Raw genomic sequence first — 17,863 nt, forward strand, 5'->3', positions numbered from 1 at the left:
ATCTGTGGCTCCAGCAAACCGCCGCGACCCTGTGTTAGGATATAACGGGTTGGAAAATGACTGCCTGACTATATGATAGATAGATAGATAGATAGATAGATAGATAGATAGATAGATAGATAGATAGATAGATAGATAGATAGATAGATAGATAGATAGATAGATAGATAGATAGATAGATAGATAGATAGATAGATAGATAGATCTGCCCTGCAGATTTTCTTTTTCCTAAGGTTTTTAGAAACACATTGAAAATTATTTTTAGTTTCGGAAGCTTTGAAATAAAATAAAATTTACCGAAAACAAAATTTCAGGGTAGTTTTTAACATTCAGTAACATTAGACGGTTTGTCGAGGGTCTGACCTCTTTTGAAAAGTGTTGTGCATTTTGGCTCTCTAACGAAGTTTCACATTGCCTTTGATTGGCTGCTATCGGCCTCTGCTTAAAAAAAACAAAAGTCTCAAGGGGAGCCAAAGAGCTCATTTACAAGCAGCACTCAGAATGGCAGCATTTACTCCAAAGGCTCCTGGGACTCACAGACCTTTTCTTGCATTTGAGTACGAGCTGAAGGACCCTGCAGCACTAGCTCCACCTCACAAGCCATGTGGATCGTACTGTATATTAGATGGTGGTCACTTCATGCTGGCTGAGACGCAGCTCTGGAGCACACACACACACACACACACACACACACACACACAGATTGCTGACTGTTTACTGAGTCATCGCTTTCCTCCTACCTTTTCCTGTCTCTTTCTCCGCTCGCTCGCTATCTGACGTGACTAACTGCTGCATACTTGCCTGATGACAGCTCCTTGCTAGCCTCCGCTCTCACAGAGTATCCTCCAGAGAAAAGCCAACGCATGTGTGACAGACTTTAAGACAGGCTGGTTGTGGTGATGGTGGTAGGGGATTTGAGGGGGGGATGCCCCACTCACTGCACATTTTTCACTACAGTACTAATGTCTATGTGCTTGACTCATACAAGGTTTCCATTAGCTGAGCCGGTCGTGCATTGAGTGAAGTTCACACTTTTGAAGAAGGTGATCGTGTGATAATGGTGCATGTCTTTATGAGTGCTGCAACGAATGATAAGAGTCATCGACTGATCTTTGTTTTAATGTGGTGCATTTCACTGCAAGCAAAGCAAAGAATATAATTATTCTCTGTCTGCTCCACAAGGCTTTAACTTACCTGGACAAAGTTGCCAGCATTGTGAGGATGATGTTTTTTGATTTCTCCAGCATCTTCAGTACCATCCAGCCATCCCTGTTAAGGGGTAAACTCTGAGACATGCAGGTGGATGAGCCTGAGGTGTCCTGATGATGGACTGTCTGTCGGGCAGACCACCATTTACGTGTGAGCAACACTGGAGCACCACATGAACAGGCCTGACTCCGTTTCTTGTCACTCTGTACACCTCAGACTATAAATATAGCAGCAGGTCATGTCAATTGCAGACATTCTCAGATGATTCTGCACTTATGGGGATGTGTTGATAAGGGGGATGAGACAAAAGAGGGGGAGTCAGGAGGAGAACTTTGAGAATTGTCTGCATCTTAACATCAGTGTTGCTCACACATAAACGGTGGTCTGCCTGACAGATAGTCCATCAGCAAAACCAAAGGAACTGCTTATTGACTTTCGCCACACCAAACAGCCTCTGTGTCTGGTCACTATTCAGCGGGTAGATGTGGAGGTAGTCCACTCCTACAAGTACTCGGGGGTCCATATTAATGGCAGGTTGGACTGGTCTCAGAACACAGAGGAACTATAGCAGAAAGCGCAGAGCGGGCCCATTGATCTTAGGTGACTGTGCTCCTTTAACGTGGGAAGTGACATCCTTCACATCTTCTACAACTCTTTGATGGCCTGCATGGTGTGGTGGGCTGGTGACATCACTTCATGAGAAGCCCACCAAATCAACAGACTAATTTAAAAGGCAGGCTCAGTTAAAGGGACCCTGGGAGGTTGTGGAGGATGAGAGAATTAAAACAAAACTGAGTGCCATTATGAACAAAGCTGCACATCCTCTCTGTGACACACCAACACTGAGGATTTCCAACCAATTAATCATTCATCAGAAAGGTGTCAAGAAATTTGTACAGCAGTTTGGCACAACCTCTGTTGTTTTAAATGTTGTTTTATAAATAAATAATCTAATCTAACTTAATCTAAAAGAAACTCTATGGGGGGGGGGGGGGGTCCTTTATGCCAACAGCAATGTCTGTATTGTGCCTCATGACATGTTCCAACTGTTGCCATCAGGCAAAAGATATGGGAGCATCAAAACAAAAACTAATAGACTGAATAACAGTTTCTGCCCTGTTGCTATTAGGCCACTGAATGCCACCTAATCACTTTCAATGCAACAGTGCAATAGATGACATCTGTGTAATAGAGTTTCATGTGCAATTAAGGTCTTATGTTGTATGTTTGTGTTCTACCTTATTTCTTCTTATCCTTTCCTATCCTTTAGTAATTATATTTATTTATATTTTGACACCGCAGGGACTGCACCTAATTTCTTGTATTTGTTACAATGACAATAAAGATATTCTGATTCTGATTCAGCCTAGCCATCACTTCCGGTCCCCAGACAACATCACTTCCTGTTCTGGTCCAGCAGATCCCGCCTCCTCCTGATGTCACATCCGGGATGTCATATACTCATGATGTCATTTCCTTCCGCCGATACCGGCAATGTATGAAATGCTGGGTATTGTATAGAATTCATAGGCAATATATACAATGCTTGGTGTTTTTGGGCAAAGTATAAAATATCCGAATTATTTTAATATTATATATACTTTCCCTAGGCATTGTATGTAATACCTAGGCATTACATAGAATGACAAATGCTATTTAGGCAAAGTATTAAAAGAGAGTCATGAAAAGGCTTTTATTGAAAAGACGTATATGAAAATACAAAATAAAGTATAGGACTTTCTTATTGAGGAAAACAAGAGAAAATAAAATATGAACCTACTTGTTGCAGAAAGGAAGGAAAGAGTTTTATTTTAAATTGCACTGAAATGCAAATGGGGGATTCTCCGTCTGAGGCGAGCCTTGCCACGTGACATTAGAAACGTCATTAGCGGGAGTATTTTATACTTTGCCGGCTTGTCTTTTGGCATTGCATAGAATGCCTAGGAAATGTGCGACAAATTAATCGTTTCATACTTTGACGTCCAATTTTCGGCATTCTATATGTTGCCTAGACATTCTATACAATGCATGCCTTTCATACATTGCCGGTAACATATATACTGCCTACTCTTTGTTTTTCTCAGTTCTGTTTTGGACTCCAATTTGTAAAGACGTATTTCACTTGCCTGACATCTACAGTATATGGGGGGGGGGGGGGGGTCCCCAAACTTTTGATGCTGTCTTTGTGTTTAATTTACACTATTAAAATTCAAAGACTGAAATCTCTCATTTCTATAAATATTTGCTGTGACACTCCAAATTATGGTTGGGTTCTTCCTGTTTATCTTCTTGTGTACAGAACGTGATTGGAGATCACCTCTAGCAAACTAAATTGACTGGACGTCATTTTAGAAAAGCACACATGTATCTGTGTATAGAAGGTCCAACAATTCAGGACAAAAACCAAACCATGAAGTCCAAGGAACTCTCTGATGACCTCAGCATTTGATCAAGGACAGGGGATAAAATCTTTTCTAAAGCTCTGAATGTTTCCAGAACCACAGTAACCTCGATAATTGTGAAATGGAAGATGTTTGGAACTACCAGAACTCTTCCTGGAGTTGGTCATCTGTCCAAACTGAGTATCCAGGAAAGAAGGGCCTTGGTGAGGGACGTGACCAAGAACTTAATGGTCACTCTAACAGAACATTAAAGTCTTTTGTTGAGATGAGAGAACCTGTCTGAAGCACAGCAGCACTCCATCAATCAGGTCCTTATTTGAGAGTGGCTAACTGTCATGTGCAGTTAGAGGCTGGAATCACCAGGAATGATTCCAAGAGTTGGACATCCAGCCAAACTGAGTAACCGGGCAACAAGAGCCTTGGTGAGGGAAGTGAACAAAAACTCAATGGTCATTATAACAGAACATTAGTCTTTTGTTGTGATGGGAGAACCTGTTTTAAGGACAGCAGCACTCCATCATTCAGGTTCTTATTCTAGAGTGGCTACTGCTGTGTGGCGTTAGAAGTTGGAACCACCAGAACTCTTCCTGGATTTGGCCATCCAGCCAAACTGAGTAACCAGGCAAGAAGGACCTTGGTGAGAGAGGTGACCAAAAACTCAATAGTCACTCTAACAGAACATTAGTCTTTTGTTGAGATGGGAGAACCTGTCTGAAGGACAATACTCTCAGCAGTGCTCCATCAATCAAGTCCTTATTCTAGAGTGGTTAACTGCCATGTGGAGTTAGAAGTTGGAACCACCAGAACTATTTTTGGATTTGGCCGTCCAGCCAAACTGAGTAACCAGGCAAGAAGGACCTTGGTGAGGGAGGTGACCAAAAACTCAATAGTCATTCTAACAGAACATTAGTCTTTTGTTGAGATGGGAGAACCTGTCTGAAGGACAATACTCTCAGCAGCACTCCATCAATCAGGTCTTTATTCTAGAGTATCTAACTGCTCTGTGGAGTTTGAAGTTGGAATCACCAGAACTCTTCCAAAAGTTGGCCGTCCAGTTAAACTGAGTAACCTTGGTGAGGGAAGTGACCAAGAACTCAATGGTCACTCTAGCAGAAGATTAAGAGTCTTTTGTTGAGATGGGAAAACCTGTCTGAAAGATGATCCTCTTAGCAGCACTCTATCAATAAGTTCCTTATTCTAGAGTAGCTAACTGCAGTGTGGAGTTAGAAGTTGGAATCACCAGGAGTCTTTCAAGAGTTGGCCACCCAGCCAAACTGAGTAACCGGGCAAGATGGATCTTGGTCAGGGTGGTGACCAAGAGTTCAATGGTCAAACCAGCAGAGCTTCATAAGTCCATTGCTAAAATGGGAGAACCTGTCAGAAGGATGACCATCACAACAGCACCCCATCGATCAGCTGTTTATTGAGAGGCTCGGCGAAAGGGCATATGACAGTTTAAAGGACTCTGAGAGTGGAAGGAAAAATATTCTCTGCTCTGATGAAACAAAAATTGGACTTTTTGAAGAGAACTTCAAGTGTTATGCTGGCCAAAGGCTTGGCACTGCTCATTAGCTGCCTAGTTCCATCCCTACAGTGAAGAATGTTGGTGGCAACATCCTACTATGGAGATGCTTCTCAGCAGCAGGGACAAGGAGACTGGCCAGAATGGAGGGAAGGATGAATGCCGTCAAATACAGAGAGGGTCTTGAAGAAAACTTGTTCCAGAGTGCAGGCGAGGGGTCATCATTGGGTAAGACGATGATAAGAAGTGCACAGCTAAGCCAACGCTGGAGTGGCTTTTGGGACAAGACACTGTGTGTCCTTGAGTGTCCCAGCCAAAGCCCGGACTTGAACCCCACCGAACATGTGTGCAGAGACCTGAAGATGGCAGTTTACAGACGCTTTGCATCCAATCTAACGTAGCTTGAGAGGATATGCCAGGAAGAATGGGATCAATTGACTAAAGCCAGGTGTGCAAAGCTTGGGGAGACTTAAACAAGAAGACTCAAGGCTGTAAGGGGCTTCTAAAAAGTACACAATGAAGTGTCTTTAAACACTTCTGAAAAGTTGTTTTCACTTTGTCATGATAAGTTGACACTGAGAACACTGATGGGCAAACATGGCAAATGTATCCGTTTAAAATGAAATCCACTAAAAACAGCAAAGTGTGTGGAAAGTGAAGGGGTCTGGATACTTTCTGAATCTACTGTAGCACACAGTAGAGCCTCAGCCCTCACACTAAAAGGCCTATTTACTTGTATTGAGGAGCCTGTGTGCTGAGCTTGTAAATAAAATGTTGACGAATTCCACCCCCCCTCCGAAAAGGACAGACTCCAAATCCTTCAGTCCCAAGCCCAGAATACACCCTGCATGGCTCCACCAGTCGCTGAGAAGTGCTGGCACTCATTCCCAAGGGTGCCACTACGCATTGGATGTACATCAAAGCCCGGAATTACCAGATAAATTCAAGTTTCATAACTTCTTTTCAAATCCCTCCAGAATAAAGCACTCTGGCGTTCCTCGCCTCATTCCTAGTGCATTAGCTCCCAGTTGTTTCTGGTCAATACCCCCAAGCCTGAACTGAGTGATGTGAAAGACGTCCTTTAGGCCCCGGCATTTCTGAGAGGCAAGTCTGGACTAAACTCTCCAATCCTTCCTGCCTCTGGCAGCAGTCGAGAGTCTGATCCTCCACCAAGCCGGCCTGCTTCAAAGAGGAAGTTTGGCTTCTGCCATTAGCTGCTTGCACGTGTGCAAGAAAAAAGGAAGGGGGTTGTCATATCTTTCTAGACAAAGTTTAAAAGTAGCTCAACTGGCCTACTATGTAAAAGATTTCTGCTAACTCTACCCACCAAGATGCAGCTTCTGTAAAAGGGAACTTTTTTTTTTTTTTAATCTTTGGCAAACGTTAACATTAAGGTCTTTAAGGCAGTGGTGAGACCAGCAGTGATGTATGGATCTGAGACATGGGCAGTAAAGGGGTCACATGAGAATGTGGAGATGGATGTGTGGAGTTACAAAAAAGGGCAGAATAAGAAATAAACCAATCAGAGGGACAGAAAAAGTGGAAGAGATGCACTCATTGGCCACTTTACTACACCTGTTCAAACATCTAATCTGGCAATCACAATGCATTTTGGCCAGTAGACCTTGTCAAGACCACCAGCTGAAGTTCAAACTGAGCATCCGATTGGGGAAGAAACGTGACTGAAGTGGCTTTGAACGTGGCATGGTTGTTGGTGCCAGACAGGCTGGTCTGAGTATCTGAGAAACTGCTAATCTACTGGGATTTTCAGGCACAGCCATCTGTAGGGTTTACAGAGAGTGGTCTGAAAAATGTAAAAATATCCAGTGAGCGGCAGTTGATGCCAGAGGTCAGAGAAGAATGGCCAAACCATGTAGAGGGCTGCCCTGCTGACAGAAGTATCTATCTATCTATCTATCTATCTATCTATCTATCTATCTATCTATCTATCTATCTATCTATCTATCTATCTATCTATCTATCTATCTATCTATCTATCTATCTATCTATCTATCTATCTATCTATCTATCTATCTATCTATCTTTTGGCCACAACGGTATTGTGTCTCATAGAGAGTATTTTGAGGGTTATTACATTTTGGAAATGTTCAGAGAAATATTTAAAAAATTATTCTCGTTATTTTTACATCCCCCCCTCATATGTATGTCTCTACAGTATTATACAAAAAAATCCTAGGACAAGACAAGGCATTTTTCAACAGATTTTTTCAAGTCCTGTGAGACGAGACTTTGGCCATGAGATTTTTTCAAGTCACGCCCTCCTCTCAATCATGTTGAACCACGCCCACAGCCCTCTCACCTCTCATTCATGCGAATGCTTTTGTCAGACACACTTCCTGCACTCTCAGCACTTATAAATTTCTACGTTTTTTCTTACTTTAAGTTCCCAATTAAAGAAGACGTATTATGTCCAAATCTTATTGATGAATTTCATCCCGAAGGGTTATCAACAAAAGAAATGAGTACACGGGCAATCCTAGCACCGAGAAACGATGAAGTCAAACAAATTAACTTGAAAATTGTCGATCGGTTACACTGCAAATTGGTTAAATGCGTATCAATAGACTATACTGAAACAGTTGGTGGTGATTGTGCGGAAAATTAAAACATCAACTTACAATATCCCGTAGAATATCTACAACCGTTAACACCATCCAGTCTTCCTCTGCACGAATTACTGCAGAAAAAAGGCTGTATCCAAGAAAGGTAATGTAGTACGTCTTCAGGGGATAACATTAGACAACAAAGGAGATCTTGATATGCCAATCGTTTTAAAATGTTAACCGTTTCCCGTTTCCCGAATAGCTTTGCAAAGATAATTAATGAATCTCATAGCAAAAATTCGAAAAAGTCGTTTTATTGAATAGAGAGAAAGAAATTAAATTCAGTCTCGGGCGTTACAGAATAAAAATTCAATGCGATATTGACGAAAATTTATTTAAAAAAATTTTACTCAAGTTTTATGGTAAAAGTGTAAGTTAAAAGTATTTGCGTGTTTATTTCAAAGCCAAACAGAACAAAATCATATACCTCTAACGCAACATGAAACATAATTTACTTTCAATTTATTACGGTTTACTATTTTTTTCTATGGTTAATTACTCGCTGTAATGTAAAATAGGTAGCTTTATTATGCATATGTAACAATTCTCATGAAAATAACAATCTGTTTAAATTGTACATCCACATCCCCATACACAAGCGACAGAACCACAAAGAGGCTAGTGCATAGCGTAGGCCTGGGTATTGGAGAGTGAAGCGAGCAGGCCTAGTTTTTGTATATTTCAGTCCAACTCACAAGGAGAACTCAGGGGTTGGTGGAAGGACTGTCACTCCAGCCATTGTAAAAATCCTCACACTGTTCCAATCCATAGTACCGGACCCCCTGATAAGGGCTGTTCGGTCCCTGTACAACCGGTGTCAGAGCTTGGTCCGCATTGCCGGCAGTAAGTCGAACTCGTTTCCAGTGAGAGTTGGACTCCGCCAGGGCTGCCCTTTGTCACCGATTCTGTTCATAACTTTTATGGACAGAATTTCTAGGCGCAGCCAGGGTGTTGAGGGGGTCCGGTTTGGTGGACTCAGGATTGGGTCACTGCTTTTTGCAGATGATGTTGTCCTGTTTGCTTCATCAGGCCGTGATCTTCAGCTCTCTCTGGATCGGTTCGCAGCTGAGTGTGAAGCGGCTGGAATGGGAATCAGCACCTCCAAATCCGAGACCATGGTCCTCAGCCGGAAAAGGGTGGAGTGCCCTCTCAGGGTTGGTAGCGAGATCCTGCCTCAAGTGGAGGAGTTCAAGTATCTTGGGGTCTTGTTCATGAGTGAGGGAAGAATGGAGCGTGAGATCGACAGGTGGATCGGTGCAGCGTCCGCAGTGATGAGGGCTCTGCATCGGTCTGTCGTGGTCAAAAAGGAGCTGAGCCACAAGGCAAAGCTCTCAATTTACTAGTCGATCTATGTTCCTACCCTCACCTATGGTCATGAGCTATGGGTAGTGACCGAAAGAACGAGATCGCAAATACAAGCGGCTGAAATGAGTTTCCTCCGCAGGGTGTCTGGGCTCTCCCTTAAAGATAGGGTGAGAAGCTCAGTCATCTAAGAGGAGCTCAGAGTAGAGCCGCTGCTCCTCCGCATCGAGAGGAGTCAGATGAGGTGGCTCGGGCATCTGATCAGGATGCCTCCAGGACGCCTCCCTGGTGAGGTGTTCCGGGCACATCTAACCGGGAGGAGGCCCCGGGGAAGACCCAGGACACGCTGGAGGGACTATGCTTCCTGGCTGGCCTGGGAACACTTTGGGATTCTCCCGGAAGAGCTAGACGAAGTGGCCGGGGAGAGGGAAGTCTGGGCATCTCTGCTCAAGCTGCTACCCCCGCGACCCGACCTCGGATAAGCGGAAGAGAATGGATGGATGGATGGATGTTCCAATCCATTTGAACTGGTGTGGTGCTGAGGTGTCACCCATCGCACAGCTGCACTTGGGTCCTAATTTAGGGTCCTGAGGTGGTTCATCATGTGGTGGGTGCGGCAACATGGTGCATCAGTGCCTGCTCCCAAACTTGTTTGTATTTTTGCACAGGGTTTTTACATTGTGCATGAGGCTCATCACAAGTAAACACTACCACTCCAGCACACCAGGGGGCATTGTCGCTGATGACATCATCTCTTCAGCCAATCAGGGAAACCGACTCCACCTCTTTCATTCCAGCCACTATAAAGTCGAGGCACTCCTGCCAGGGGTTATCTCATTCCTGAGATAGCAGAGTAGAGAACGGAGCCTCCCAATGCCAATGGTCGACAGAGTACCTTTCTATAGCAGGCTATGGAAAAGACTCCCAGGCGCACACATGGCTGAAGTGAATGGTCACGTGGTCAGGCTAGATATATGGTGGTGACGTGACACCAATGGGGTCATGGGAGAGGAACAGGGAACATGGTAGTCCGAAGGAGGAATAAGAAAAGAGAAAAGTTGTGTGGGGGTGTATGGAAGGCCTCAGGCAGCGTGGAGAAGGGTTTGGAAGAGCAGGAATAGGAATCGAGAAATGCTGTGTCAGCTGCGTGTGGGCGGGACTGCTTTTGAACAGGAAGTAGGATGAACCAGAAGAGAAATTTATACAGTATAAGAGATTATTATAAAAGTTAAGTTGAATAAATCGGACTCTGCAGCTGCATGATTAAAAGGTAAAGTACAACTTCCGGTTAGCGGAAAAGCTCAAAAGTTGATTTGTACCTAATACTTGTATGCAAAATTTGGTTGACCTAAGTGAAAGCGTACTCAACTTATCATGTTCACACACACACACCCACACTCACAAACACACACACACACAGACGTACAGACATAATTCCCAAAATGGTATTTTCAGACTCAGGGAAGTCTAAAATGTCAAGATTAATCAAAATCTCGGAATCTAATTTTTGAACGATTATAATACTTTCACTACAAGAAAGTAAATAGGACTCAGGGAAGTCTAAAACATCGAGATTCATCAAAATCGAATTTTTGGTTGATTACACTACTTTCACTACAAGAAAGTAAATCAGACTTAGTGAGTTCTAAAACGTCAATCAAAATCTCGAGGTCGAATTTCTGGACGATTACAATTCGTCGTATACGAGAAAGTAAAAACTACAGTATAATTTTGTGAAATGCATGACTATTTTTGAACAATACAGCAACAGGAAAGTCTGAAAGGATAAAGTGACCAGAGCTGAGCTATAGTTGACATCTTCTATTGTAGAGCACAACCCGCCCTTTCACATAAAGACACAATTCAGAGGTCAGCTTGCCCATAAAATGTTGGTGAATTTGTCTGACCTTATTGCTGACTCATCTTTAGAGACATATATCATGATATTGTATACAAAGACACTACCCTATATAGCTAGGGTTTTAAAGGGTGGAGTGGTGGCTCTGAGGCTAAAGGATCTGTGCTGGTATCGGGAAGGTTGCCAATTCAACTCCTGTTACCGCCAGAAGGGACACTACTCCATTGGGCCCTTGAGCACGGCACATAACCTGAAAAATTGCTCCAGGAGTGCTTGCTTTACAACAGCTGACCCTGCACTCAAACCCCAAAAGGTCATGTAAAAAGACAATTTCCCCTGAGGGATTAACAGCATAAATTAAAAAATGATAAGGTATATATTTATTTGTTACTTACTCATTAAAATTCTTTTGTTATCTTATTTATTTTTCTTTTCTTGTAACTTTCTCTTTGATTTCTTATGAAGCACTTTGAGCTACACTGTTTGAATGAAAATGTGCTCTAGAAATACATGTTGTTGTTGTTATCTTACAAAGTCAACAAATTAATCAACGGAAACTGCTATGGGGTTGAGGTATCTGAGGATCTCTTAAAGTTGACTAAACATCCATCCATTTTCCAACCCGCTGAATCCGAACACACGGTCACGGGGGTCTGCTGCAGCCAATCCCAGCCAACACAGGGTAGGAACCAATCCCGGGCAGGGTGCCATCCCACCGCAGGACACACACACAAACACACCCACCAAGCATACACTAGGGCCAATTTAGAATCGCCAATCCACCTCTAACCAGCATGTCTTTGGACTGTGGGAGGAAACCGGAGCGCCCGGAGGAAACCCATGCAGACACGGGGAGAATATGCAAACTCCACGCAGGGAGGACCCGGGAAGCGAACCCAGGTCCCCCAACTGCGAGGCAGCAGCGCTACCCACTGCGCCACCGTGCCGCCCTTGACTAAACATGCTATATATAATTATAAAGAATGCTATTTGGAGCAGTGATGCAGCACTTATTTGTTTAATTATATGCCTGGAATTGATCTGAAGGGGAGGGGCAACCCTGAATTGCCCCACCCTTTTCAGCAGAAAAAAACCCTCCCTGAATTCAATTCTACAAAGTTGGGATGTCTGAAATCCTTAAATGAGTTCTAGCATTTTGACACTGCTGAACCAGTTAGAAATTCCATTTGCAGTGATTCATGGAGCAACAATCCTTTCATGAATATGAAAGCCAAATAGAAACTTTTTCATTCATGGGAGGGAGAGTTTAGAGCCACCAGTTATTTATGCAGCTCATAATCCAACGTTTTGTATGCCATTAGAAGCATGTCACATAAGAGAGGAAAAATCTTAAAGGAACACTCCAACCAGACACGATCCTTTACTTTACAGCTTTTGAAATGAAGGTCCGCCTCTCCCCCACATTCATTGGTCAAGAGTACTGTTTTCAATGGAAAAGGTGCTATATAAATACAATTTAGAGGTAGATAGATTGATAGATAGGAAAGGCACTATATAATAGAGAGATAGAGAAATGTGAAAGGCATTATATAATCGCTGCAGTGGGTTGGCACCCTGCCCAGGATTGTTTCCTGCCTTGTGCCCTGTGTTGGCTGGGATTGGCTCCAGCAGACCCCCGTGACCCTGTGTTCGGATTCAGCGGGTTAGGAAATGGATGGATGGATGGATTATATAATCGATAGATAGATAGATGTGAAAGGCACTATATAACAGATAGATAGATTTGAAAGACACTACATAATAGATAGAGAGATTTGAAAGGCACTATATAATTGATAGATAGATATGAAAGCCACTATATAATGGATATATAGATGTGAACGGCAATATATAATAGATAGATAGATAGATAGATAGATAGATAGATAGATAGATAGATAGATAGATAGATAGATAGATAGATAGATAGATAGATAGATAGATAGACATACTTTATTTGTGCCCAAGAGGAACTTAGAAATGTATTTATTTATTTATTACATAATTTATTATTATTATTATTCAATTCAAAAATTCAGCATTACTTAAACACAGAAGAGTCCACTCTGCAAATTTTTAACAAAAACTGCATGTGTTTTGCAAGCTCAGAGCAAATGACTGGATAATAGACATGTACATTATGTGACACGAGCAACAGGGGATTCCTTTGTTTCTTTTTTGCTCAACATTTTTCACATCTTTTGTTGTTGTACAGCACGGGTCACAATTGGCTTGTATTGTATGTAAACTTTGCAATCTTTGTTCCCCATGAAAATTTGAGATTAAAATTTTTTCTCAGTCATCACTACAAAAGAGGGTGGTGTGATGGTGCAGTGTAGAAGATCTTTGTGGAATAAGCAATACTTGATCTCTTTTCACACTTGCTTTGCTTTACTTGACATATCAAAGGCATGCATGTCTACAGGAGGCAATTGCTTTACATTTCATCTCATTTCAGGGGGCATACAACACTTTTTCAATGAGATGGAAGGGGAACAACGAATATTTTCCTCATATGTAATCATGTCATCTCTTAAGTTCTGTTTGCTCAAAAGGAAAAAATTAAACTCCTTCTATCTTTCCTCATTGTCCTATGTGACCCCAAAAGTGCTGCTGTTGTACAAATCCCTGCCAGGTCACTGGCTGTGTGGAGTTTGCATGTTCTCCCTGTGTCTGTGTGGATTTTCTCCGGGTGTTCTAGTCTCCCCCCACAGTCCAAAGACGTACAGGTTAGGTGGATTGGTGATATTAAGTTGGCCTGTGTGTGTTCACCCTGTGATGGACCAGCCTGCTCAGAATTTACTCCTGCTTTGTGCAGTACCCCCAGTGACCCTGTTCAGGGCTAAGTTGGCTAGAAGATTAAATGAAAAATCACTACTAGGGTAAGTAACATATAAGAAAAAATCATTATTATGTGAAGTATTCCTTTCATTTGGATTTGGTGAACCTGTGCGAAAGGATTATTGAGAGATCCAAGTCAATGGAGCAACAATTTCTTCATAGCATCTGTAGAAACGGCAACATACCTCGTCCACTCCTGCCCACAAATCGTAAGTCGTTAAATCTGGCGACCTGGTTCTTCATAACAGCAGAAGCATTCCGCAGCTCAGCAGAATAATTCTCATCATTGCCAGCCATCACAGTCACTACTGTGCCATCTGGGACTTCTCCAAGAGCCACCACCTAGAGGAATGGTAGAGTCGAAAAACAGAGCAGCCATAAGTTTTACTGATGCACTCAAGCACAAATTTTTTCTTGGCTAATATCTTTAATGAATGTGTGTGACATATTTAGTCTTGCTGATCAGATATAAAAACGCAGTGAAAAGGCACAAGGTGAGGCAGGTGCCGTCCTGAAGGGGGCGCATGTGAGCCCAACAGGTGCTTGTTGCTGCTGTTATAATAATTAGTTTTGAATATGTATTATGCATTTTATTGTTCTCTGGTTGTCGGCGTGAGTGATAATTAGTGGTTTTCAGTTGCGATTATTAGTATGAAGAAATAAAGTTATAAAGCGCAGGATAGGAATTTTTCATATTAGGACGGAACATTTCTAGTTTATCGTTAAGTTAATGGAATCAAAAGCCGCCTGAGAAGCACAATAATGCAAGAACATCTTGAGGCGTTCATGTTGATGTCGGTGGAGAAAAGTATCCGAGCCAAACTTAACACTAACAGTATTGCTGATGACGTGGCTGCTAAAAGCAGGGAACTGCGTAAGCTACTAGCCTACTAGGGTACTGGCACTTGGACATGACTTTGACATTTGACATGTACTCTAATAACGTGTAAGCCGTGTTACTAAATTTTTTTTTTCATTAAATTTTATTTCTAAGCATGTTGTCAAATTTTAAGTTGTGTCTAAACAACAGCGTACAGATTAAGTTTGGTAAAAGTTTAGATAGAGTTCATATAGTATGGAGCCGCATACTTATCACAAATTTTAAGAAAATTACAATGAATAATGGGCTGAGTGGGTCGACCTCACTCACTGAAGGATGCCCGGGCCCGTTCTGAGACCCAGTCCACTCCTGTGTGTGACATATTTAGTTTTGCTGATTGGACATAAAACCACAGTGAAAAGGCACCAGACGAGGCTAACAGTACCGTGCCGTCCTGAAGGGGGAGCATATGAGCCCAACAGGTGCTCGTTGCTGCTGTTCTTCTACGCTGAGGTGCCAATAAGTTAGCGACATCAGAAAGTCAAGTGCACTGCAGCACTTCGTTTATTTTAATTTTTGTTCCGACTGACTGCCAAAATGGAAGATTAAGATTTTTAAAACTAAAGGAAAATAAGGAGGACTTTTACAAGAAAGTGACGGAGATTTTCGTGGAGAGGGATAGGCGCATGGACTTCATTTACAAATAAAGGTAAGACCATAAACGGTTTTCAATTTTATAAAAAATGGGAACGGACTAAGAAAAAATCAATCCAATATTCAAAAACTAAATATCCTTTTGTTTTTCTTGTTATCCTTTTGTTGAACTGTCCGTATTAAAATTGATTCAAGCATCAGAATTAAAAGCTTTTAAAAACAACAAAATATTTCAATTAAGGTCAAAATTGAAATCTAATTTTTTTTGTACACCACTCTATACTTTCATTTGTATTGAATGAGTGTGAATTATGGAATTGCATCAGCAAATTTAGAACACATGGAGGGTGAGGAGCAAATGCCCTCTCTCACCACTCTCTGTCGCTGCTGTAAACGTAACGTTCTTTCTTAGCCAAATACAGGTCAAATTACGTTATAACAAACTCCCAGGGACCTAAAAAATATTTCGTTATAACGAAAAGTTTGTTGTAATGAGATTCTGTATTTGTTACTATAGTGCTTTCTTTAACTTGCGTGCAGGCGTTTGCAATCATTTCAATAGCTTCTTTTGTGTTCATTTTAATCTCCTCCTGCCTACAAGTTATGCTTACGAGAATTTTTCTCAGCGTTTCCTTGCGATAATACACTTTCCCGAAACGCGATTGCAACGTCTGTGGAAGATTGTTTGTCCGCTTGCCGGGGTACAGCAAAAACAGGCTCATAGCGCTGCAGTGAAGTGACACGGAAGCAAATCATAAAAGATCAGGGTCGCGCTGTAAGTCCCTGTCTTGCACCCCAAAACACGAGGCTGAGTCTCAATACTTTAGGAAAACCAACTTTATTCAGCTCGAAACAGGAACGGCACACTTATTTATTGTAGCGTGATCTGCCACTCTGCCATACACAGACACAGCAGTCAGTCTGCATCACCCATCGATATCTTTTCTGTTTGCTTTGGCGAAGGGACGCAGCATATGTGTGAGCCTGCTATTGCCCCGTACAGAGGCGGAGATCGCACTTCGGGGCGCTCTTCGGTGTGTCGTGCGGTTAGGGGATGTCCCAAGAGAGTTTACAAACCTCACATTTACATTGAATGAGTGCCGCATTAATAGGAATGTTTCTTGAACGAGCATAAAAACGTCTTTTTTGACGTCTTCAAATGCAGCAGTTCACATATGTTTGCAACCCGAGATTTTTTTTTCTTTTTTTTGCTCGGCCTTTCAAGAAAGTTCACAGCGTCGATGGCAAAATTCCGAATTCACTGGCAACGTCTTTTTTTTTTACCGCAATCGAGAGCTGCAAAAATGTAAAGTTTTTTTTCTAATATGAACCATTATTGTTCTTTCGTGTCTGCCACTTCTATAGGAGGGTGACAATGAGTTAAATTCCAATGGATGTTTTTTAAATGTTGACAAGCAATAAGCAAACGGTATCACTGAAAACCACAGGAAAAAAAAAGGGCAAAAAAAAAAAATCAGTACGAGGAAAGTTCGAAAAAAGAAAAAAAATTACAATATTTCTGTTTGGGGATCGTTGTGCACAAGTGAGCTGAGGCTACAGAACTAACTGCTCTGTAGATGATTCATTCAGACATTTCAAGGTCTTTTGGGCACTTCGGTATAATGAAAGTATCTGCTGAATGTACTTCGTAGTAACGCGATTTCTATAGACTCGCGTCATATGGGGAAACTGTCAGGACCATAAAAATACTTCGTTGTAATGAAAATTTCGTTATAAAGATATTCGTTATAACGGAATTTGACCTGTATGCGCCTTACCTGTGTGTGTGTAAAAAATGCTGATGAGATGTGAAACATAACCAGTAGTCAATGTGCATGCTGTTTGCCAACTGAATAGTCAATAAGCTACTCTTTGGGGTTCATATATTTGTAAATCTGACGCTGAAGGAGTCACCAGTCATGAACCTCACCGCACATAACTCATATGTATTATATACATATACCTTTTTGTACCATATTTCTGTCATCTAACTATTTCCGTCATGGTTACAGAAGGGGTGTATATACAAGTTTAAGTATGTCCTGCATTTCTATAAAGAACACAATCCCAGAGAGCAAGTGCTCCCTGCAGGAGACAATGAGACATAATGACACAGAGGTGACAGGATAAAAGGTTACACTAATTCAGACATGTCCCTGTCTGAGAGGAGGAGGAGGCTGGGAGCAGACGTCGATAGTGCGTTGCCGCACCCACCACACGATGAAGCACCTGGATTGGGACCCTCAGCACCACAATGGAACAGTGGGAGGTTTTCTAAGGTGTCTGAGATTGCTTTACTTTGCAATTACTTTTGTTTGGACTTGAACAACCCTTTGGCTCTCCTTTTTGACTTTGATTCTTTGATTCTCATCTTACTGTTTTGGTGCTCGATCCACCTAATTCCCAGTTACGACTTCCAATGACGTCTCTTCTCCAGATCCATTCTCATCTCGTACTATGTTTTTTTTTCCCACCTTAGCACCACACCCTCATACGAGGGGGGACCCAAAAATAACCGGAATTTTGTTGTTGTTAGGTTGGTACTTGTAGTACGTGGTTGGGTCGCTAGGGCGATCTAGTTACACTCCTCACAAGTCAGTCTGCCAAGTGCCATCAGTCTGGAAGGTTGTG

General features: G+C 42.1%; 1 protein-coding gene across 4 annotated transcripts in view; it reads right to left on the bottom strand.

Annotated features, from left to right (window-relative positions):
- Window positions 1-17,863, bottom strand: part of runx2a (RUNX family transcription factor 2a) — a 197,605-nt gene that overhangs the window by 102,296 nt on the left and 77,446 nt on the right. For all 4 annotated transcript variants that reach the window (XM_051924441.1, XM_051924439.1, XM_051924440.1 and 1 more), the window contains one exon: window positions 13,944-14,100. In XM_051924441.1, the coding sequence (XP_051780401.1) occupies window positions 13,944-14,100 (157 nt within the window). The remainder of the gene's footprint in view (window positions 1-13,943; window positions 14,101-17,863) is intronic.

The sequence above is a fragment of the Erpetoichthys calabaricus genome, chromosome 3 (assembly GCF_900747795.2).
Source record: "Erpetoichthys calabaricus chromosome 3, fErpCal1.3, whole genome shotgun sequence".
NCBI lineage: Eukaryota > Metazoa > Chordata > Cladistia > Polypteriformes > Polypteridae > Erpetoichthys > Erpetoichthys calabaricus.